The sequence below is a fragment of the Pavona decussata genome, unplaced genomic scaffold, assembly GCF_977016875.1.
Source record: "Pavona decussata unplaced genomic scaffold, jaPavDecu1.1 SCAFFOLD_3, whole genome shotgun sequence".
Classification (NCBI taxonomy): Eukaryota; Metazoa; Cnidaria; class Anthozoa; order Scleractinia; family Agariciidae; genus Pavona; species Pavona decussata.
Genome location: NW_028145427.1, coordinates 819,293 through 844,137, shown reverse-complemented (window position 1 = coordinate 844,137; position 24,845 = coordinate 819,293). Strand labels below are relative to the sequence as shown.

The 24,845-nt window shown below is 41.3% G+C and overlaps 1 protein-coding gene across 1 annotated transcript; it reads left to right on the top strand.

Moving 5' to 3' along the window:
• The first annotated feature begins 84 nt into the window (after positions 1 to 84).
• On the top strand, positions 85 to 23,836 carry LOC146489770 (uncharacterized). The gene is made up of 8 exons (XM_085103198.1): positions 85 to 269; positions 6,446 to 6,548; positions 7,270 to 7,362; positions 16,626 to 16,712; positions 16,828 to 16,911; positions 17,031 to 17,114; positions 17,593 to 18,243; positions 20,910 to 23,836. The coding sequence occupies exons 2-8, from the start codon at positions 6,455 to 6,457 to the stop codon at positions 23,834 to 23,836; spliced, it is 4,020 nt and encodes a 1,339-aa protein (XP_084959324.1). The 5' UTR covers positions 85 to 269; positions 6,446 to 6,454.
• The last annotated feature ends 1,009 nt before the right edge of the window (positions 23,837 to 24,845 follow it).

Sequence of the window (24,845 nt, the reverse complement as noted above, 5' to 3'; positions counted from 1 at the left end):
CGTGACTTTTTCAAGAATCGTGTGACGTGCTCCAAGTATGGTGGTTACGCAGGTCACGAAAATGATTCCAGGAATACCCGGATCTTGTGCAGCCAGCGCCCACCATTTTGCTTCGTTCTTCCGCTCTACGATTTGTAGTTTGCTGGTAAATCCTGTTTCACGTTGGTGATAACTTGATCGAATGTGAAAGAACTGCGAAAAGCTTCGCTATAACTCGGCAGAGTTGAAGAGTAATGAATTGAACTCATGTATTTCCACTGAGGTCTCAGGTAATCTTCATTTCCTTGTTATGCATGGCCGTCGTGATCTTTAGTTTGCCTTGGAAAGATTTTCACACAGCTGCGTCATTAATCACGCACATCACATTCACTCTATTGAGTCTATTCCGTATATTCATGATATAACCAAACAACAGTTGCCATGAATACAGCTTAAAGGGGCAGTGTCACTGATATTTAGTGTGCCTTTGAATAGCGAAAAACTCATTTTTATCCATGGGAATGTTAAAATAATGATTCAGTAATGTAAATAACAATTGCCCTACGAGTATACAAAAACTAGTTTAATTCATTTCACGACTGCAATATGTTTGAGGTAGAAATTGATAGATAAGCTTTAGGCTTGTATAGTTAGTCGACACTGCACCTCAATGACCGTACAAAACTGAATTTCTAAGGGCTTACAAATAATGCTAATAAAAGCAATTAAGGTATTGAAGGAAATTTTTGAGCAATGTACAGTTTCAAGCACCTTATGAAAGTAATACACTGAGTAACATATTGGCTTATAATTGAAGTGTAAACAAACTCAATGTGGTAACTCAAGTGAATGTGAGTTTTTTTGGCAGATTTCTTCAATCTGAAGTGGAGAGTTTGAATAAAATAATCATGTAATCAACTGAATTGTAACATCTTGCATGGGCACTGCGTAAAAACTAAAATCTTACTTTAAGACGTTTTTTACACTTAATTCTGGTGCTGTGGTAAGACAGCGCCTAAGTCTCATTTGAAGACGATTCATCTTAGGATAAGACGACTTTCTTCTTATTTATACGATGATGGTCTCTTAGATTAAGATGATTTTTTCTTAGATTTAAAGTGCTGTGGTAAGTCATATTTTCATCTTAACTCAAGATTTGAACAATCTTATTCTAGATGCTTTAGAATCTCAACTGATTTAAGTTTCGAAGCAAGGTATAAATCTAACTGCAACGGTCACTACATTAAAACTGACAGAGAGCGTTTAATGCCATTAAGCTTGAACATGATATATGAAGCAACGAAAACACAACGAATTTCAATCCATGGTACTTTATTACACCATATCTAATTTTTAAAATGAGACAACTTATCGAAATCAGCTTACCGTAAATTCACCGGAAAACAGAGGCCGGACCGCGGCCAATAACTACTGTTTTGTTGGTCTTAAAGTCCTTTAAATCATAGAGACCTCTAATAGCAGGGAATGCAGATTGTCACTACACTCATTCCTCTGATCGGTGATGCAGTAGAATTGTTGGACTGATCTTGGGTTTTCAATAAAAAGCGACAGTAACTTCTTCATTTCCATTTTCAATCTTCTGTCTCGCGCATGCCGTCAAATTCGTGTAAGTTACCCCGTTTACCGGGGCTTTAGCCCGTATTTTATGTCCAGATGTCTTGTTATTTGAATATTGAAGTTGCTGTCTCGAAATTCTTGTAAATTCTCCACTTTCCACTGCTTGATCATGAGGAGCATATTACGGTAAATCAGCTTGTTCTAAACAAGGTGAGAGTTTGCGATGGATCAAACCTCCAGACTCCGTGTCTACAGAGTTTGGATCAAAATCAACCAATCAGAAAAGAAGGTCCTGTTTCCTATGAGGTCTGCAATTTTTAAATGAACCAATCAGGACGGGCTTTGCAAAATTTGGATCCTTTGTGTTGTAGCCTGCGCGCGTAGCAAGCATTTCCGTGCTGTTTCCGAGCAAGGACCGCGCGAAAAATGGCGTTTTCTATTTCTTCCAAGTTAGCCTTTTTTATATACAGCTATTTCAATAAACGTTGTCGGATTAAAAAAGCTAAAAGACAAGACTGCAATGTTTTGTGGGATTATTTCTTATGAATAATTTCATCAAAATCATCCCTGCACGTGTAGGTCATTGTACTGCTAATTACAACCTATTGTTTTCTCCAGGCATGACTGATTTTGATGAATTTATTCATAAAAATCCCACGTAAACTTTCGGTCTTGGCTTTTAGCTTTATGCTTTGAACCGACAACGTTAATTGAAATAGCTGTATTTATTTTTTTTACCGAGAACTAAAATGGTGAGGGTAGAGATCGGCGTATTAAATCGCCGATATCTGGCATGTCAGATATCGGCGATTAAATTCGCAAAGTGTGCCCGTTCCCGCGATTTTTTTTATGCTCATCGCTGCGAATTGCCAGTAAAGCGGTTTTATCACATGAACAACCCCGTGATCGGCAAAAAAAAAATCGCCAGGTGTGTCCGCATCAATCGGTTGCGAAAATCACTTGCGATTTTCGCTGGCGATCAAATTCGCTGCGATCGTCGTTTAAAATGCCCAGGTGTGTCGCCAGCTTAAGGCGTATTGCATCTTACGTAGGATGGCAGTATCTTATAGCCTGCTTCGGCGTCTTAAAATTTCCACAAGACCAAAAAACGTCTTAAAATAAGGACCCCATCGACTCAGATTAATATAATTAAGACTGGTCTTTCTTAAAGTAAGATGCCTCAATGTTGATTAAGATAAGCGCTTCTCAAATGAAGACGATTTAAAGACAATATTTAAGACGATCTTTTATCTTATATACTCCGTAAAAACTAAAATCTTACTTTAAGACGTTTTTTACACTTAATTCTGGTGCTGTGGTAAGACAGTGCGTAAATCTCATTTGAAGACGATTCATCTTAGGATAAGACGACTTTCTTCTTATTTATACGATGATGCCGTCTTAGATTAAGATGATTTTTTCTTAGATTCAAAGTGCTGTGGTAAGTCATATTTTCATCTTAACTCAAGATTTGAACAATCTTATTCTAGATGCTTTAGAATCTCAATTTAAGTTTCGAAGCAAGGAAGAAATCTTCAATCTAACTGCAACGGTCACTATTAAGCCTACATTCAAAAACAGGGAGCGTTTAATACTGTTAAGCTTGAACATGATACATGCAGCAATGAAAACACAACAAATTTCAATCCATAGTACTTTATTAAAACCAAATCTGAAATGACACAACTTAAGCTTATACAAATCCGCTTACCGTAAATTCGCAGGAAAACAGAGGTCGGGCCGCGGCATTTTAAATACTGTTTTGTTGGTCTTAAAAGTCCCGTAAATTATAAACTTTGCATTGCAGATTGTCTGAATTGTCACTACACTCATTCCTTTGATCGGTGACGCAGCAGAATTGTAGGACTCATCTTGGTTTTCAAAAAACAGGCGGTTTAGAAAGCGACAGTAATTTCTTCATTCCATTTTCATTCCGCTGAGTGTGCCGTGCACGCTGTTAAGTTCGTGTATAGTTACAACGTTTAGCCGAGGCTTTAGACCGTACTTGATGTCCAGATGTCTTCTCATTTGAATATTGAAGTTGTTGTCTCGAAATTCTTGTAAATTCTCTACTCTCCGCTGCTTGAAAAATATTAACGGCTTGTTTTAAGTCTGAACAAGGTGAGAGTTTGCGATGGATCAAAGCTCCAGACTCCAGACCAGACTCCGTGTCTGCAGAGTTTGGATCAAAATCAACCAATCAGAAGAGAAGTCCTGTTCCCTATGAGGTCTGCATTTTTTTAATGAACCAACTAAAATGGTGAGAGTGGAGATCGGCGTATTAAATCGCCGATATCTGGCATGTCAGATATCGGCGGTTAAATTCGCCAAATGTGCCCGTTCCCGTGATTTTTTTACGCTCATCGCTGCGAATTGCCAGTAAAGTCAATCAGTCAGGTTGGGCGGGTTTATCACATGAACAACGCCGCGATCGGCGAAAAAAATCGCCAGGTGTGTCCGCATCAATCGGTGGCGAAAATCACTTGCGATTTTCGCTGGCGATCAAATTCGCTGCGATCGTCGTATAAAATGCCAGGTGTGTCGCCAGCTTAAGGCGTATTGCATCTTACGTAGGATGGCAGTATCTTATAGCCTGCTTAAGCGTCTTAAAATTTCCACAAGACCAAAAAACGTCTTAAAATAAGGACCCCATCGACTCAGATAAATATAATTAAGACTGGTCTTTCTTAAAGTAAGATGCCTCAATGTTGATTAAGATAAGCGCTTCTCAAATGAAGACGATTTAAAGACAATATTTAAGACGATCTTTTATCTTATATACTAACTGAGACTCCGATAGTCTTCATTTGAGATCTCCTGTGTTAAAATAAGATGATCACCGTCTCAATTTAATGTGGTGGTGGTCTTGCATAAGACGGGAAACGTAAGGTAAAATCTTAGTTTAAGATTTTAGTTTTTACGGAGTACTAACTGAAACTCCGATAGTCTTCATTTAAGATCTCCTGTGTTAAAATAAGATGATCACCGTCTCAATTTAATGTGGTGGTGGTCTTGCATAAGACGGGAAACGTAAGGTAAAATCTTAGTTAAGATTTTAGTTTTTACGGAGCACTCAAGGTGCAGAGGACAAGAAAGGTCTTAATGATATATTCTTGGAAACCCCATGGAATTCATTGAATAGAACAAGGTCCATTTGCTGACAAAAAGACAACACAAACAAAGCTTTGAAAAAAGCACTGAATATTATGACAACATCAAGCCCGGGGGGGAGGGGGGGGGTACTCCCATAAGGTATGGTTTTCAGCAAGTTATGAAATAGGGTATAGAAATCAGAGAGTTCTGGTCTAATCAGTTGCTTGAAGAAATTGGTCTGTGGAAATTTTCCCGTACAGTGTAAATCACATTTAAAAATCTACTGCAAACAGTATGATGTCTAGGAAAGGGTAGGGATTTTCGGTGTTTACTGTAGAATAGTAGGGTTGCAAAATAAAGGTTAATATGGTCTCACATGGTTCTCAGAGTCCCAACGGCATACCCTAGCTAGAAATTATGGGAGTACCCCCCCCCCCCCCCCCCCTGTGAGACTGTGAGTATGCATTTACAAATGAAAATCACATACTTAGTAAATAAACCCCTTCAGACGGCTGGCATATCTGGTGATAATGCCCGACGCTGAAATATGATTGGCCGAGAAGCGAAGCTTTGAAGGCAACGGTGAAACCCTTAGGACAATCTTTAAGCCCAGGCCATTAGTATCATTCAATATACCAGCAAGCCGGAAAAGGGTTTACCTTATTATAGGAAATCAACAAATTATGCACTTTATTAACATGATTTTACAAAATGTAATTCTCTCTTGTGCATTAATCCTAGGCTCTACAAACATTTCCTACATTTTCTAATATCTCATTAAAGCTCAGTGCCATTTCTTTGTTTACTTAAAAGTAGGTGGTGGTCAACTAGAAAGCCTTTGCTACTTTGACCAGCACACACATTTTATAATTTGTACTGTATTTATTTTTATCTTGTAATCATTTGTCGTAATACTTTTCTTTCTATGCTAATGTTGTGTAAATAGTGTGAAATAAATGAATCATTGAACCATCGCATTAATTTAAATATGTATATTTTACAACATTGTTATTTTAAAGCACCTATATTTCATTACAAAGCCTTATTAGTTCATGACTCCTCTATTGGCTCTTCAGAGTCACTATATATCTGACAGGACATCTTCGTTTAAAATCGAGTTCAAAGTGTCTTTTGATTGATCTTGATACTCCTCTGTCTCCCCGAGAGGATAGCTCACATCTTCTGTTTTCCTCTTTAATATTTCCAATGCCCGTTCGTCCTCCAGTGCACAGCTACTTCTACTGGTATTTCTAAGCCACCTTGAACCAGTGGAGACCGTTTGTATTTTATAGATCATCCCCCCCCCCCTGCCGGGACATCAAGCCACTCTTACTCATGCTGTTCATAAGCAAAAGCAGTCAACATTCGTGTTTTAAACAGTCTGTTACACTCTGAAATCATGGGCTTTTGGTGGCAAACTGTTCTATTGTTAGATGTCATGTGACTATGAATTAGCCAATGAGTGTGTGTGCGAACAGGAAAAGCTTCAGCTATATATCAACTTGTAAAAATCAAAGATTAGGGAGTGAGTTTTATGATCTTAATCCCAGACTCTCTCTTCTTTGCCAAGTTGCTGATGATGTCATCTGCCCCTGCAAAACATACTGGGGATGCCAGATACGCGTCCCAAGATCCATTCTTTCATTTGTTGATTGATCGATTGACTGTAAATGAACCATACAATCTCAACAACAATCTGTACAACAATCTGTGATGTCATCTGTGTTCAGTACTGTTAACATTATAGAGAGATGGTAGAATAATGTGACTAACATCATCTGTTGTGATCCTCCAGTGATGGAAGATGTCCAAAAAGCAAGGAAAGTCACTCTGGGATGAAATTAAGGACAGTGCTAAGAAACCATTCCTAGCAAAGAAAAAGAAAGTTAAGAAGGCTGGTAAGAATGATCAAAACTACAATCTTATGTTAGTTACCGAGCATGAACATCCGTGATCCCTGAAAAGATCAACTATGTGGGTGGACATAAAAGATGTCACCATTTTAAATTATTTATTATTTAACAAATCGACGGCAGTTTTCTGTGGTCTATACTCTTATAGACCATAAAATGACATCAAAAAATGTTCAAAACTCAAGTGGAACGGCGAGTGGTTTCACTGCCAAGTTTTGAACATTTTATGGTGTCATTTTATGGTCTATAAGAGTATAGACCATAGAAAACTTCCGTCGATTTGTTTTTTACAATTACATGGAAAAAGTATGAGCGGAATTGGCTATTTTTTTCTTTGAGAAAGCGCGCGCGTTACATCTGACGTCATTTTTATTGTCTGTACTCTTATAGACAATAGCTTCGAGCCAATCAGCACGCGGGAATTTGGGCAGTTATTGTAAAAGATTAATTAACTGGACCTCTATTGATATCCGTTTTTATTATATATATGGAAATACTGAAGGAGTACATAACCCTCTTTAAATAGAGATCTATCTATCAACATTAAATGTTGATAGATTTTATTGTCAAATAAATTTTGTTGTAGAATTTGCATTCAAGCTCCTATGAAAATGAAGTTGTAAAAATATCCTTTATTACATGAAGCTAATTTGTGGATCAGTAGTTTAGTGCTGACTGTTTCTCTTTCTATTCTTGATTCTTCAAGCTCCTGAGCAGAGAAGGGAAGCCAGTGGCGCTAGTGGTGGTGTCGCATGTGAAGGTCCAAGCACAAGCAAGCAAGGTCATCATGACCTACAAGGTAATGAAAATGTTAATGGTCTGCATTCATTAGTGCTAAATTAGAAAAAGCTTTTATTCTATTATTAGTAGTGTGTGTGTGTGTGTGGAGTGGGGGGTGGGGGGGGGGGGGGGAAAGGGAGGGGGCTGTTAATGTACAGTAAATATTTGGGGAAACTAATGATAAGTTAATTATTAATTTACTTGAATGAATTATTACGCTGGATGCCCAGCGGGCAGCCCGTCTCTTAAATTGGGCTGGGTATCTTTTTTTTTTCCTTCATGGTAACTTTAGGTCTGCACATTAATTTGTTCATTAAACTCTGCTCTCTCCTAGAAGGGATCTATTGTTCTGATTTATTATCGGCACGTATATCATGAGGGAGGGGACCCATCATCTCTACCTGTGTAACATCAAATCATCATTTGATTTATTCGTTAAATCTGGATTAAATTCAACCCTCTCCTAGAAGGGATGTTTTTGTCCACTTTTCTGGCGGCCATATTGTTTACATGTTTTAGACTCATGAACTATACCATTTTCAAAAAGACAATCAACCCTTTTGAAGCGGTAAATTGAAAGAATAATTTCCAAGTACTCAAGAGTAAAAACGGTGGAAATTGGAGACTTCTTTAGAATGAAATCATGCTTTGTTTGACAGTTGTAGAACCACAATGCGAGAGCTCCGAAGGAAAGGTAATTCATAAGCTAAAACGCACATCACATCACCTTGTTGAATTGATGCTTAAACGCTACTGGAAATCCACTTCGCAAAAAAGGTTTGATTGTCAATTTTTACTAAACGTTTCCATTTAGGAAAGCTTTTTGCCTGTTTTTCTTCTGTTGTTTTTTTTTTTTTGTGAAACTAGAACAATTTGTAAAGCTACATTTCTGTTGAAATTACATAACCAGAATAGAAAAGCTAGCCAGGATAGTTTTAAAAATCTGTGAAACGTACAATGGGAATAAATGAGGCCTTAAATTTTGAAGTGGGGGCTTATAGTGTATCAGAGTTTTTTTTGTATATAGCTATTTCAATTAACGTTGTTGAATCAAAATAAAGCTAAAAGACAAGACCGCAATGTTTTGTGGGATTATTTTTATGAATAATTTCATTAAAATCACCCTTGCACGTGCAGGTCATTGTACTGCTAATTACAACCTATTGTTTTCTCCAAGCATGACTGATTTTGATGAATTTATTCATAAAAATCCCACGTAAACTTTCGGTCTTGTCTTTTAGCTTCATGCTTTGAACCGACAACGTTAGTTGAAATGACTGTGTAATGACCACAACGGGAAAGGAACCTCCAGCATTCCGTAATAATAACACGCTTTATTAAAAGAACGACAAACGAATACTGCCTCCAAAAGATGCGGCGAAGAAACTGCTAAGCAGCGTAGCGATGAAGTGAGGCGGTGAAGTGAAGCGAAGCGAAGCGGTTAAAACTAGAACAAAACAAGCAAACAAAACGTTACAAAATGAACTAGCGCAAATAGATGGCGCGAAGAAAAAACCGACACTTACATTTGTTGCGGAGCTGGGCAAACCAAAGTAACTGGAAAAAACCGACTGTCCTGAATCGTATAGCGGACGAACAAACTTGTAGGTTGACAAACTGCTCTCGCGGTGAAGAGATATACTAACACTAAAACGGCCAAAAATTCTATATAAACTGCCAAGACTTGTGAACAAAAATGTGAATAAATAACACTAAATTACGCAACTACAAATACCGCACGCACGAGATATAGAGAAGAACATTCCTACACAAAATAACACAATAACCTAAATGACTACGCGTTTAGTTTCTACACCGGCCCCTAAGTGTTGAAACACGGGCGAAAACACTTACAAATATTATAATAAACTAAACGACCCTAAAAAAAGACTTCTACATTGCAAGATAGCGATAGCTAAATAAAGCTAGCGACGCGAGACTAACTTGGGTAATAACGCAAAAGAAACACGCGGCGAGACTACACGCGTGTGAATAATCGCAAACTACCCGAAAACCAGTACAAGAAAATGTTCATTTCTATTTCAATTACGTATCCGGTTGTAATCCGTAGTAAGCTCTCGCTGAAATCCTTAAAGTTCATATCACACAGGGTCTTCTCTTTCAACAATGAGACAAAGCTTGTCAACTGGTCTTTCAAGAATGCCAGATTTAACCTTTAGTTTCGCTCGACGAACCAGGCCTTTGCTGTCCGGAAACACTTCGACAACCTTTCTGAGAGGCCACGAATTACGGTGCGAATTTTCCACGGCAACAAGCACCACATCCTCAACAGCTAAATTTCTTCTGGGGCGTAGCCATTTTTGCCTGCTTTGAAGAAGAGGCAAGTACTCTTTGGTCCATCTTTTCCAAAAGATGTCTGCCAGATATTGAACCTGTCTCCACCTTCGTCGTGACAAAAGATCCTCTTTACGGAACAGCCCTGGTGGCATTGAAGTCTCAGAGCGTAGTAGCAGCAAGTGGTTTGGTGTCAACGGCTCCTGATCCCGCGGGTCACTGGAAATAGTGGTAATCGGACGACCGTTCAATATACTCTCAACCGCGCACATCAAGGTGGCTAGACTTTCATCGTCGGTGATTTGTTCCCGGAGAAGGGCTCGTAGAATCTTCCGGGTTGTTTGAATACATCTCTCCCAAACACCGCCAAAATGCGAGCCGTGAGGAGGATTAAAAGACCACACGATTTCCTTCTGTAACAGACTTTCGTGAATTTTCTCTTGATTCCATGCCTTTACGGATTCGCGGAGCTCTTTCTCGCCACTTGTAAAATTTGTGCCGTTATCTGAACGGATCTCCTTGACCTGGCCTCTCCTTGCGATAAACCTTCTAAGCGCCAACAGGAACGAATCGGTGTCAAGACTGTGCGCGACTTCGATATGTACAGCACGAATCGCAAGACAGGTAAAAATGACCCTGTATTTTTTAGCAAGGCTTCGCCCACGCCGCACTTGAAAAGGGCCAAAGCAATCGACACCAACGCGAGAGAAGGGTGGTTGATCTGGGGTTAGACAATCCACTGGAAGATCTGCCATCTTCTGCTCGCACGCAGGACCTTGGCGACGCCGACAATTTACACACCTCGACGACACCCTCTTAACTGCGGATCCTGCCTTTACAATCCAGAATCGTTCGCGTAGAAGTCTCAGCACGTATTCTTTACCAGAATGTCCGGAGATCTGATGATAGTACTCGACTAGCAGGTTGGACACATGATCATTCTTTGGCAGGATAATCTGGTGCTTAGAGTCAAACGGCTCTGATGCTAGATCCAGTCTCCCGCCGACACGCAGAAGACCATCAATCAGAACTGGATCCAGTCTCCGAAGGCAACTATTCTTCTTGACGTGCGGCACACCATTGCTTGGGTAAGTGAGTGGAACTCTTCGGGGAAATGATGTTGCTGGACACACTTTAAAATCTCCAATTCTGCTGTCTTTATTTCTTGAACGGTGATAGGCGGTTTGGGCGTAGCTGGAGTGGACTTCGTGACCGTCTTGCCTGTACTAGCCATCAGCAAACTTTCACGGTAGCGAAGGAACCAAGCAATCGACTTCTTCAGGCGAAACCAAGAGGAGGTTCTCTGAAAATACTCCACTTAAGGACAGAAGGGCTGTGCCAATGACGTCACGTTGGCCTTAGCGTTCACCTTCACCTCTGGATCCGTATCCGGAACACTGCCCAGCGATAAAGGATTAGGGGGCCAAAACTCTTTTGGCATCTAGAGAAACTCCGGCCCCTTTATCCAACGCTTGGCGTTAAGAAGAGCCTCCGCTGATAACCCTCTTGAAAGGTCGTCAGCAGGGTTAAGATGTCCTCCCACGTGCCTCCACTGGTCCGGGTTAGACCCGTCTCGCACCATGGCTAAACGATTGGCCACGAACGTGTGGAACCGCTTGTTCTCATTCTTTACGTAACGCAACACAGACGTGCTGTCCGTCCAGAAGGTTGATGCATCGGTTAGCAGCAATTCGAGCTCTCTCTTCAAAACTTTATCCAAACGGACCGAAACTGTTGCGGCCGAAAGTTCTAAACGTGGAACTGTTACTTGCTTGAGGGGCACCAGGCGTGACTTCCCTTGGAGAATGGTACAGTGAATTCTGCCTCTGCTATCGACCAGACGTAGATACGAAACTGATCCGAAACCAATTTCCGAAGCATCCGAAAAGTGGTGAAGCTGACTGGATGCGATGTTCTTAAAGTCGGCTGGTTTAAGGCAGCGATCTATCGTAAGCTGTGACAGCTTAGGGAGGTCCACTAGCCATCCTCTCCAACGTATGCCGTGTTCTGTAGGCACTTCGTCGTCCCAACCCCACTTTAAGCGACATAGGTCCTGCAAAATCTTCTTAGCAGTCAAGACGAAAAGTGCAACGAAACCAAAAGGGTCAAAGGTTGATCCTACCACAGACAAAAAGCCTCTACGGGTAGGGGGCTTGGACTTGAGATTAACATCAAAACCGAATGTGTCGCCCTCTATTCGCCACTGGACACCAAATGCGCGTTCGACTGGTAACTCGTCTTTCTGAAGGTCTAGCTTCTTGATTTCTTGTGCACGCTCTTTCACAGGAATGCTTTCTAGAACTTCTCGGTTGGAGCTGATCCACTTTGTCAATCGGAAACGTCCTCGCTGCGACAGACTGCACAACTCATTGACATGCGCAATAGCATTCTTAACTGACGGGAGCGACTTAAGGCAGTCATCGACGTAAAAGTTCCGTTTGATTGTATTCGTCACATCAGAGGAGAAGTGCTGGACATTATCATCGGCTGTTTTACGAAGGGCAAAATTGCCACAGGCAGGCGAAGACACTGCACCGAACAGATGGACGGTCATCTGGTATTCCGCCAATGCGCGTGACAAATCGCCATCCGGCCACCACAAGAAACGAAGAAATGAACGATAACATTCTGGAACTCTAACTTGGTGGAACATTGCCTCGATGTCCGCCATTACTGCAACGTGTTCCTGACGAAATCTTGTTAGGACACCCAAGAGAGAATTTGTGAGATCTGGTCCTTTCAACAGCAGATCATTGAGGGACTTTCCCTTTTACTTTGCCGAACAGTCGAAGACGACACGAATTTTCCCAGGCTTATGCGGATGATAAACTCCATGGTGAGGGATGAACCATGTCTTGCCTTCGCAGGCTGACTCCTTCTGTTGCACAGGAACCCTTTGGGCGTAACCTTTTGCGACAATGTCCCGAACGGAGACTTTGTAGTCGTCGAGCAACTTCGGGTTCTTCTCCAACTTCCTCTTCAGCCACACAGAACACTTTATTTTTCAGTTTTTGTGTGTGCACTCCCCCTTGTTTATTGTTATTTTTGTGTGTGCGTGTGTGTGTGAATGGTAAATCGTGTCCTTAGTTCCATCTTAATGTAGGGTATTTGCAAATTTTTCCGCTCGGCCCAGCCACTTAGCTCAATTAGCTTGCTATTTCTAAGTGGCTGTGCCCTCTTCTTTAGTAATTTTTCTTTCTTGTTTTAATGTTAATCTGTATAATTTTTGGGCACAAATAAAGATTGTTGTTGTTGTTGTTGTTGTTCAACTTGATTGTTTGGAACTGGATGCTGACGGTTTCTGAAAGGTAAGGCGATTTCGTAATGGCCGTCCTTCAGCTCTGCGGATTCCTCTATGCTTTCCATGAAACGGCGCTCATCTTGGGAAAGTTCAGTCTGGCTATCAGCAATCGACTCACCGAAGTGGCGGTTGTAAAAGTGTTGTACCATCTGATGCAGCTCAGTGTCGGCCTTAATAAAGAAATTCGATGAACGAGAACCACGAAGACAACGGGTCAACGGGCCGTTAACCGCCCATCCGACGCTCGTTCGCGAGGCGTAAGGGCCGCCATCTTGACTATGCTTTACTTCCAAAGGATCTAGAACCTCAGGGACGTCACTTGCTATGAGTAGACCAATCTCTGCATCAACTTTGGGCAGGTGCACTCCGCTTAGGTGTGGCCATTTGTCAACGTCATCCTGAGTGGGTATATCCTCTCTCGACACAGGTATGCTGGGTCTTGTGTACAGTGTTGGGAGGTCAATGAAAACGTTCTCGTCCAGATCGGAGATGGTAAGATCCGTAACAACAAAACTGTCCACAAGACTGTCCTTCTTTTCCAATGTTGTTAGAGAAATTGTAGTTTTTGGACCACTCACTCTTAGCTGCCTCATCAAGGTCTCGGTGCAAAACGTGGAGGAACTACCGCTGTCCAGAAAGGCGTAGGTGACTGTCGGCGTTTTACTCCCTTTGATCCAGACTTTCACCGGAACCACAGCCATGCCTGTCCTTGAGAGGCATTCATTATTGGCAGTCTTGATTTTTCCATCTGGATTTACCAAAGCGTTCTGAACGCGCGCGACTCCCTCGCATGCCGACGGATTGGCGGGTGGATTTTCAGCTTGTTGCTTTCGAGCTACAGAGTTCGTGTGTAGGACTGCAAGATGTTTCTTAGTACAGTTAGGAAACGTACACGATTTTCTCCAAGGGCAATTCTTTGCGGCGTGATCATTGGACAGACAACCAAAGCAGAGGCCTTTGGACTTCAGAAACTCTATTCGGTCCATGTACGGACGATTTCTAAGAGAGATGCAGTTCTCTAGGGTGTGACCAGCCTGGCAATATAGACACGATACTTCTCCTACTGAAGGGGGTGTACCACGAACGGGTGCAAAACCGGTAGGTGCATTCTGGCTACTTCCCACTTGTGCAGCAAAACTAAGTTCTCCGGCTCTTTTCGTAAGAGATCCTTTCTGCAAACGGCCGTCTCGCCTATCCAACTTGGGCTTCGTGTCTTCAACAATACTTCCAAACACGGGATTAGTGACTACTCTGGCTTCATGATCCACGAACTCGACGAAATCGTGGAACCGTATAGCTCTTGTTTCAGTCTCCATGATATCATCGACCAAGCGGCGCCATCTTACTCTCAAATTGAAAGGCAGCTTCAGGACTAGTTTCCGTACAGTGTCTGGTTGTTCAAGCTTGGTCAGGTGACCACTGCCCTCCATGGCGTTTTTACATCTCATAAGGAAAAGGGAGAACCTGTTGAGCCCCACGGCGTCCTCAGCCTTCACCTCCGGCCAATTCAAGGCCTTGCTCTCGTACGCAGCTACGACGCGGAAGTCGTTCCCGAACTTCTTTTTCATCAGGCGCCTAGCTTCAGGGTATCCCCTATCAGGAGGGAGAACTGGCAGGATCTCACGAGCTCCTTTACGTCACCACTAGTAAACTGTTCAAGGTAGTACAGCTTCTCGCTACTGCTCGAAGTCTTGGCCTCAATTATGTTCTCAAAGGCTCTGATAAAGGGACCGTACTCCATGGGACTGTCGTCAAAAAAAGGGACTTTGGGATGGGGAAGTGAACTTTTCTTTTGTTGCGTCGCAAGCATCTCCACAATCTTGTTCTGTTGTCGCTGTAATGCGTTTTGGTGTTGGTGTAACTCCAGCATCTCATGAAAAGCCCTCTCACTAGGCGAAGACAGTGCACCGGACTGATTAGAACCAGAAAGAGACCCATCATTGTTGGTGACTAACGGACACTGGGGCCATTCCGGCGCTTCTGGCTTCATAGTGGAGTGACCTTGAGCAACTGGTGCTGACGAAGTTCGTCCCGGATGACTGGTTTCCAACATGACCGGACTTGGAACGATCAAACGCAGATTAGATTCTGCGCTGGCTGGGTTTGGAACAGCTGAAGGCCGATACGCGTCCACTTTATCAGGATCTGCAGCAGCTATATGCGGATCAGGATCCATAAACCCGGGACTTGGAAGAACCACGCGCGGATTAGGGTCCACCACGGACGCTAAAGCTTGTTCTCTGGCTTGTGATTTGGCAATTTCAGTCTCCAAAGACAAAAGCTTTTCCTCTTGCTTGAGACGGAACCTTTGCTCTTCTAGAAATTGACGCTTCTTGAAAACTGCTGCTTCTGCTTTCAACTCCGCAGTACGAGCTGCCTCCTTCGCTCTTACCACGGACGGGGATGAAGAACTACTCTCGCGCGAACCACGGCTACAGCTCGAACGCCCGGGTCTTCTTGAAGATTTAGAGGCAAACCGAAAGCCACCATTGCTCGCCGAATCATCCACTAACTTGAGAGTTTAACCGAACCGCTTCTTCAGTTCTTACGATCCATTCTTGGACCCGCCGGGAAAAGTCATCCCTTCGTACAACCTCACGATCAAGAGATTCTTGGCACCTCGCAATGCAAGTCTCGTCTTGAAGTTACGATAAGTAAAAAATGTGCGCTTCTTTAAAGGCCTTGAAAGCAGCGGTGAAATCGGTTAACTTCTCCTTCACGAGATCAATGTTCTCCTCGTTTGAGAGCAACGCATCGATTTCATTGAACCTGGCGGTGACAGTCGATAAGTGGTTCGATCTAGAATTCTTGAGGCGAGGAAGCTTTTCGTTCAAGACATCTTCACCAACTGCCGACATTGCAACTTGAATAACTCGGGTGTAACAAATTTTTAACGATGTAATGACCACAACGGGAAAGGAACCTCCAGCATTCCGTAATAATAACACGCTTTATTAAAAGAACGACAAACGAATACTGCCTCCAAAAGATGCGGCGAAGAAACTGCTAAGCAGCGTACCGATGAAGTGAGGCGGTGAAGTGAAGCGAAGCGAAGCGGTTAAAACTAGAACAACACATGCAAACAAAACGTTACAAAATGAACTAGCGCAAATAGATGGCGCGAAGGAAAAACCGACGCTTACATTTGTTGCGGAGCTGGGCAAACCAAAGTAACTGGAAAAAACCGACTGTCCTGAATCGTATAGCGGACGAACAAACTTGTAGGTTGACAAACTGCTCTCGTGGTGAAGAGATATACTAACACTAAAACGGCCAAAAAATTCTATATAAACTGCCAAGACTTGTGAATAAATAACACTAAATTACCCAACTACAAATACCGCACGCACGAGATATAGACAAGAACATTCCTACACAAAATAACACAATAACCTAAATGACTACGCGTTTAGTTTCTACAGACTGTATATGGTATATATATATGGGAACAAGAACTGTATATTCATTGAAAGGAAAATATATAGTTTTCTCTATGTAATAAGCATGGGACAAAAAAAAAAGTTAATTCCTGTTGTATTATTATGAATTTTTTTTTGTTTCTCTAGATCTCACTGTTAGCAGAAGTCATTGTTGTTTTCTGTAAATCAATTTTAAAAAAGCAATACTTTGTTTTTAATATGCTACTTTTCCTAGTTAGCTTACACTTTTGCTTTGTATTCTTCAAGGTTCTAAGAAGGTAGGGGTGAGTGGTAGTTGTTCACATGGTGATGCTAAAACTTCAGGCTCAAGCAAGGAAGTTGATCATGACCAAGGTAATGTATGTCTCTTGGAAAATCTGTACACAAAGTAACCTTCATAATAGTATTAGGAACTGTTTATTTCCAGGTCAAGGTGGTCAGCTTACTGTTTTTCCTTCTCTTATTCAAGGACCCAAGCATGGAGGGGCAAGTATGTGTTTACCTGGGAATACTAAAGCTTTAGGCTCAAGCAATGAAGTTCATCATGACCAAGGTAGTGTATACCACTTGGAAAATCTGTGCACAAAGTAACCTTAATAATAATATTAGGGACTGTTCATGTCCAGGTCGAAGTTATTGGCTTACTGTTTTCTTTTCTTTCTCTTATTCAAGGACCCAAGCTGGGAGGGGCAAGCATTCGTTTACATGGGGATGTTGAAGCTTCATGTGTAAGGAGTCAAGACCATCATGACCAAGGTAACACGTACAAGCTAAGAAATTAATGTATACATGTGGTAAGTTGAAGTTAGGTGTTTGGGTCACAGGGGGAAGAGATGGCGGGTTCCATCCCAACTGGGCTCAGTCAAATAAGGAGAGCGTCGCTGGCACCACAATTCCAAATCCATAATTTACTAAAACAATATTTTGCACACTTACACCAATTGTGTAACAACAACTGAGTAACACCAATTTCAGAAGGATCCTCTTGTGTTGTACTTATTCTGCCTGTAAAAGTATTTTTTCGCAATTGTGAGATGAGACTGGAGAAGAAAATAGCAGCACAGTGACAGTTGTTGGTCAAATGACTCATGACAATGCAGCTCATAAATTCAAACGCATGAAGCAGGGAATCTTATAATTCATGATGATTATTGCTCAGAGAATTCTTTTTTTATTGTGGAATTTGTAGGAGTTAACTCCTTAATTACTCAGTCATTACTTTATACTATGATAGGTAGTGCTTCAACAATGACCTCCATGGATGAGAAAACCAATTATGTCCGGTTATGCTGTCTTCTGGTCAGTGTGGGCTCACACGTTCTGAGGGATACATTTGACAGAATAATTCCACCCTCGCACCTTTGGAGGATCTTAAAGCGTAATCCAGCACACTCTACACTCCAGTCGCTTCGAAAAGAAGGAATCGTAAGCTCAGTGCAGTGGAGTAAACTGTATCCTGCCACACCCTCTCCAGTGTCATCCACAGGCTTCGGTCCCGCCCTCCTGATGGTCCTCTTGAGGACAATCTGCAAACTGAGTCCTCCACCCGCTGGTTGGGATGCTCCTCCCCATTCCGAGGACACCAGCCGTGAGGCTGACATTGCCCGTGTGAAGTATTTCATGAATGTTGTGTCTGGCCAGCTAAAGGAAGCCTCTTTGGGTGATGCAATATTCAGCGAATACTGGCAACAGATCCGGGAAACGCTGGTGCGATTAGGAGGAGCTGGATATGAAGATGTTATTGATGAAATGAAGAATCAGGAAATGAACTCTCTGGATGAAGAACATTTCATAGAGCTTTTAAAGCAGTGGAAAGATGATGAGGACACCATTAAAGTCAAACTGAATGAAGTGGAGAGTGTGATGAGAACCTCTGGAGAGGAAGGTTGGTAATTAATTTGACAAGTATAATTAATTAATAGTATATTAACTTTTCTGCAAGTACAAGAATTGCATATTATGTTAGAGTTTAAGAAGTGACGCGACTTTGGCAATAATCTGGTGGTGGATTTTAGGCACGATTATACTTATTACAACGCCCGTGTAAACTATCCGCAGTTTCTGCTGCATTTTCTTGGCGACTTTTTTGCAAGCTGTTGTAACGAGAGTGGAGTTGTTACCATGTAAGTTGGTAAAGGTGATGAAAGGTGCCTTGTGTTTAGATTGCATGCATTGTGTTTTAACTGCAGTCTATCCCACTAAAACCGCTGTAAATTTCCAGTGAAAAATGGTATTAAATTGACCGGTAAATCACACTTATAATCGATTGGGTAAATGATTTGTTGTGTTGTAACCTTTTTGACGTAATTTTCTCTAAAAAGCAAAAATGCACTCACAGCTGAAGTAATTTCGTCTAACCTTTACACCAAAATTTAGAGCTGGCAATCCTCGAAATTGGCAGTAAAGTCTTGATTACCTTGCTGTTTTTTTGTTTCTAATACTGTAAAAAAAAAAAAAAATGTTTAAAAATAGCGTGGTAGCGTTGATGTAATGCCTTCACTGAGGGCTTGTTTATTTGCCCAGAATGGTCAAAAGCATGAACCTTCACCAAAACAGTGCAAGCCTAAAGTTCCAGTGAACACGATGCAAATTAAAAAGCACTATAGCAAACCAAATTCACTGCCAGCAAAACTAGTGGTTAACAGCTTCTTACTCTTTGACGCATTCCCGTTGTAAAAATCACAGGTTTTTAGAATCATTGTTAACAAGGCTAATAACAGTTTGCTGGCCTTGGGTTAGATCGTTTTAAATTGGAATTTGGCATCAGGGCATGATTTGATTTCCCTCTTACAAGACTCCTTGTTAAAATGTTTTCTTTGGTTTTCAAGCGATAGCTGTTACCATGGCAACAGTAACTCCTAGTCGTTCAATTTTGATGACGACAATTATCTCGAAATGTACACGTAGTTAGGCACTTAGCAACAAAAAATTTACGATTTGAACTACTACACCAAGGCACCTTTTGGTTTTTGGCGAATAAGAAATACCGTAGAATTCCGAAAGTAACGGCCCTCGTTCCTTTCGGATTTAGAGGCCATAGGGGCCGCTACTTTTGGGTGGCCATTACTTGCGGTTAGTTGAAAAACGCTTGTAATTTATTAAAAGGGTCGATCCGTTTATGTATGTTATTAATTCCCAATATGAAACAGTAACAAAAAAGGCCCCAAATGTGCGTACTGTAAAGCGAAAGTAATGTTTGTATTATACTGCAACTAGTTACTGTATCATTTGACTCTGATGACACTTACAGCTTTTAAATGATAGTTTGCAGCAGGATTCATTTAAGCTTGAAATAACATCAAAGTGCTACGCTCAGGCTGTTCCATCCCATTACGATAGTAGAGTCTATCTAATGCAATGTTGATACAAATTGAATGGTAATTACGATCAAATATGGCACGAGCTTATGGGTGATTTTCACGGTAAACAAGAAAGAGTGGACCTTTTTGGTGTTCCAGTTACTCTTGTTAAGTTACGTTCTTTAAATAGAAGAAACGCTGTTGTCGCTATTGCGCATGAGCAGACCATTATTTGTTGGCAGTTAATTTTTAGGTCACGTGCTTTGCTGTCGGCCAATGAAAAGGAAGAAAAAATACATCGAATGATAATAAACTCATGAGTGGACACAAGCGTGGTTTACAAACGAGAATAGCAATGAAATAGACTAGATAAACAAAATAAAAATCATGTTCAGAGAAAAAGAACGCCTGAAACTTGACCGAGTTTCAGCCTTCTCATGCATCTAACAGCGCAGTTGGTTCTTTAGCCTAAAACCTACTGGAATGTCCTAAACAATTAATATTCTAACGGCTCAGCCCATAAAAATTGACCTTTTATTTACTTTGACACGCTCTTAAAGATCTTGTTTTAAGTTCGGCCACAAGTTGACGAGGTTGAGTTCAAATCCTGAAAGTTTCGTTGTAAAGTATCTGACTTGATTTTGAGGTAATCCGCGATGTTATTTAAAATGAAGGGCTTTGCGTAACCGTTCTATTGTAAAAGCTGTCACTTGCAAACAAAAGAAAAAAAAATTGATCATGGGTTGAAAAGGTGGTGTAGTGTGAGGGAAATCGAAGTATGCCTTCCGTGCGGATTTTGACTGAATTAAAAAGATCCATTCCAAGGGCAGAAAAACTGTTGCGAGGCTCTTTAATGCGCAGGATTTCACAGTTAACTGTATTTTCTTTTGTAAAATTATTGGCGGGACTACACTTGTGTCTGATGTTTTCATGGCATCTAGGGTGAATCCATGGCCTTGAAAGTGATGTGGCCTTATTACCTTACCCACCCCCCAAGCCAGCCTGTCTGTTTGTCTTAGTTACCCTTTAGTTGGACAACCATTTTTGGTTTTGGACATTCACTGTAAAGGCAGATTTACCCGACTAACAAGAGTTAATTATATTTTAGAAAAACACCTAAAATAAGCTGACATTGAACTGAAATTGTACATATACGGCCAAGAATATTGTAAATAAAACTAAAATCAGCTTCACAACAATCAGAAGGAAAACATTACTAACGGAGTTTTGTGGTATTTTCGTCTTTTCGCAGATGTGTCTTATCCTGCCCAGATCATAGAATGGATCCGTCGACTTTACAGAACCCGAGAAGGACGTGTAATGCCTGTTCCTTGGTGTGACGATTTCAGCTTTAATCTGAATGATATCTTTACCAGGTTAAAGATTGCTAACAAAGAGAAATCCCGAGGAACATTAACAGATGAAATCACCAACATTACAGGCATATTCAGAGCACATAAAGAATGTCAAAAGCCACGGACTGTCTTAATCGAAGGAGATCCTGGCATGGGAAAGACAACCTACTGTCAAAAGCTGGCGTACGACTGGGCTACTAAACAAGATGAGTGGGACGAATCGTTTCCTGAGATTGAGGTTCTGCTGCTTCTGAAATGTCATGACATCAAATCTGATATCTGGGAAGCCATTGATGACCAAATTCTTCCCGAAGACGTTGACGAAGAAGTTAAGAGAAGCTTCTTTAAATTCATCCGTGAAAATCAATCCAAGGTGTTGTTCCTACTGGATGGATTAGACGAAGCAGATTCTTGTAAACCAGATATGTACTTTAAGCTGGTCGAGGGTAGATTGCTTCCTGATTGTCATATTGTTCTTACATCTCGTCATGAGGCTGGAAGGAAAGTAAGGCGGTACTGTGACAATTTGTGGGAGATTGTGGGATTTACTAAGAGTGATGCAGAGTGCTTTATTCACAAGTTCTTTAAAAACATGGAACACTTACCTGCAAAGTTACTACAAGAACTTCGGAGTGATTGGCCTGAACATCCAGAACTAATCGAGTTGACAACGAATCCTCTGAACACAGCTTTACTTTGCATTCTTTGCGAGGATTACAAGGGTGTTTTGCCAAACAACAAAACGCAGTTATACATTGAGATTGTACGCTGTGTTTTGAAAAGATACGAAACAAAGCATGAATTGTCAAGTAACGGTGATGACTCAATTACAGTTTACAGGAAAGAACTGAAACAACTGGGACGTATGGCATTACGATCTCTTTGTAAGGGGGAGTTATATTTTGAAGAACAAGAAATTGGTTGCAACTCCTCTGTTTTTACCAAGTTTGGTTTTCTTTCGATTGAGACCGGTGGCCCAAAGACGAAACCCAGTCTTCGTTATAGGTTTTCTCACAAGACGTTTCAGGAGTTCTTTGCTGGTTTCTATCTTGCTTTTCTGATTGTTAACGAAGAAATTGACTGTGACTCAGTAGTGACCGGTGGGGACTTTAAGAGTGAACTGAAACAATTGTATTTGTTTATGAGTGGCATTGTAGCCTTACAGTGTGAAAAAACTGCAGTTTCTCTTGTGAAAAGTATAGCAGCCCATATAAATCTACGGAGCGATACAAGTAACAATGAATCTGTCATTTCTCTATGTGTTGAGTTTGCCTTTGACTGCATATTAGAATGCAAAACCAATAAGAAGAACCTCCAGTCCCATTTAATTGATGCTTTTGGACGGAGCCTTGATCTAAAAACATTAGAACTAATTCACCACAGTGATAACTATCCCTACCTTCTATCTGAAGTACTTAAGGTAAACACATGTTTGACAACTTTGTATTTCGGAGTGCTTGTAATTGGTGCTTCTGGTGCCGCTGCTATTTTTGAGGCCCTTAAAGTCAGCACGTGTTTGACTAATTTGAATTTGAGTTGGAACGCGATTGGTGATTCTGGTGCTGCTGCTATTTCCGAGGCTCTTAAAGTCAACACATGTTTGACTCATTTGAATTTGAGTCGGAACACGATTGGTGCTTCTGGCGCTGCTGCTATTTCTGAGGCCCTTAAAGTCAACACATGTTTGACTAATTTGAATTTGAGTTGGAACACGATTGGTGCTTCTGGTGCTGCTGCTATTTCCGAGGCTCTTAAAGTCAACACATGTTTGACTCATTTGAATTTGCATGGGAACACGATTGGTGCTTCTGGCGCTGCTGCTATTTCTGAGGCCCTTAAAGTCAACACATGTTTGACTCATTTGAATTTGAGTTGGACCAATATTGGTGCTTCTGATGCTGCTGCTATTTCCGAGGCTCTTAAAGTCAACACATGTTTGACTCATTTGAGTTTGATTGTGAACGAGATTGGTGCTTTTGGCGCTACTGCTATTTTTGAGGCTCTTAAAGTCAATACATGTTTGACTAATTTGAGTCTCAGAGAGAAGGCGATTGGTGCTTCTGATGCTGCTGCTATTCCCGTGGCTCTTAAAGTCAACACATGCATATGTTTGACTCATTTGAATTTGATTGTAAACGAGATTGGTGATTCTGGTGCTGCTGCTATTTCTGAGGCTCTTAAAGTCAACACATGTTTGACTAATTTGAGTCTCAGAGAGAACGCGATTGGTGCTTCTGGCGCTACTGCTATTTCCGAGGCTCTTAAAGTCAACACATGTTTGACTAATTTGAGTCTCAGAGAGAACGCGATTGGTGCTTCTGGCGCTACTGCTATTTCCGATGCCCTTAAAGTCAACACGTGTTTGACTAATTTGAGTCTCAGAGAGAACGCGATTGGTGCTTCTGGCGCTACTGCTATTTCCGAGGCCCTTAAAGTCAACACGTGTTTGACTAATTTGATTTTGGGTGGGAACAAGATTGGTGCTTCTGGTGCTGCTGCTATTTCTGAGGCTCTTAAAGTCAACACATGTTTGACTAATTTGAGTCTCAGAGAGAACGCGATTGGTGCTTCTGGCGCTACTGCTATTTTCGAGGCCCTTAAAGTCAACACGTGTTTGACTAATTTGATTTTGAGTGTGAGCAAGATTGGTGCTTCTGGTGCTGCTGCTATTTCAGAGGCTCTTAAAGTCAACACATGTTTGACTCATTTGAATTTGATTGTGAACGGGATTGGTGCTTCTGGCGCTGTTGCTTTTTCTGAGGTTCTTAAAGTCAACACATGTTTGACTCATTTGAATTTGAGTATGAACGACATTTGTCGTTAGTCTGGTGCTGCTGCTATTCCTGAGGCTCTTAAAGTCAACACCTGTTTGACTAATTTGGAGTTAAAGTGCGTATGAAGCGAAAATTGTCTTTAAGTAGTTATAAAATTTACCCTTTCAAACACGGGATTTCAAAGTTTGGGATTGCTGGGGTAAAAATTGACGATTTTCTGAGCGCTCAAAGTTGGGCTATTTTGCCTTCAAAAATGGTATTCGAATCGCGCGGCCAAAATGCCAGGTGACAATAACCGCTGACGTCACATTGGTGCCAAGAATTGCAATTCATCATGGCGGAATAGAAGAAAGGTAAGCGACAGCGAGGGCGATATTGCGTTGCTGGCGTCCGTAACAAAGAGAGTTGCCAGAATCGATCGTTCACAGAATCGCTAGACATGCTTTTCTCTTTCTACAATCCTTTTCGGCGGCAAGAACGGATTGAAAGTAAACAAACGTTTGGCAGCAACGTGACGTCACAACTTGGAATTCAGCATAAAACTCGACCCAGTCCTCTGACCATTTTTGAAAGCAAAATAGCCCAACTTTGAGCGTTTGTAAAATCTACAAGTTTTACCCCAGTACTCTAAAACTTCGGAATCGTATATGCTAAAGTACAAATTTTATAACTACACAAAAACAATTTTTGCTTCATAGGCACTTTAAATGATAACCAGATTGGTGCTACTGGTGCATCTTCCCTTTCTGAGGTCCTTAAAGTCAACAACGTTTTGACTAATTTGCAGTTGGGGAGCAACGGGATTGGTGATCCTGGTGCTGCTGCTATTTCTGAGGCTCTTAAAGTCAACACATGTTTAACTAATTTGGATTTGAGTGGGAACAAGATTGGTGCTTCTGGTGTTGCTGCTATTTCCGAGGCTCTTTAAGTCAACACATGTTTGACTAATATGAGTTTGGTTTTTAACAAGGTTGGTGACTCTGGTGCATCTTCCCTTTCTGAGTCTCTTAAGGTCAACAACGTTTTGACTAATTTGCAGTTGTGGAGCAACAGGATTGG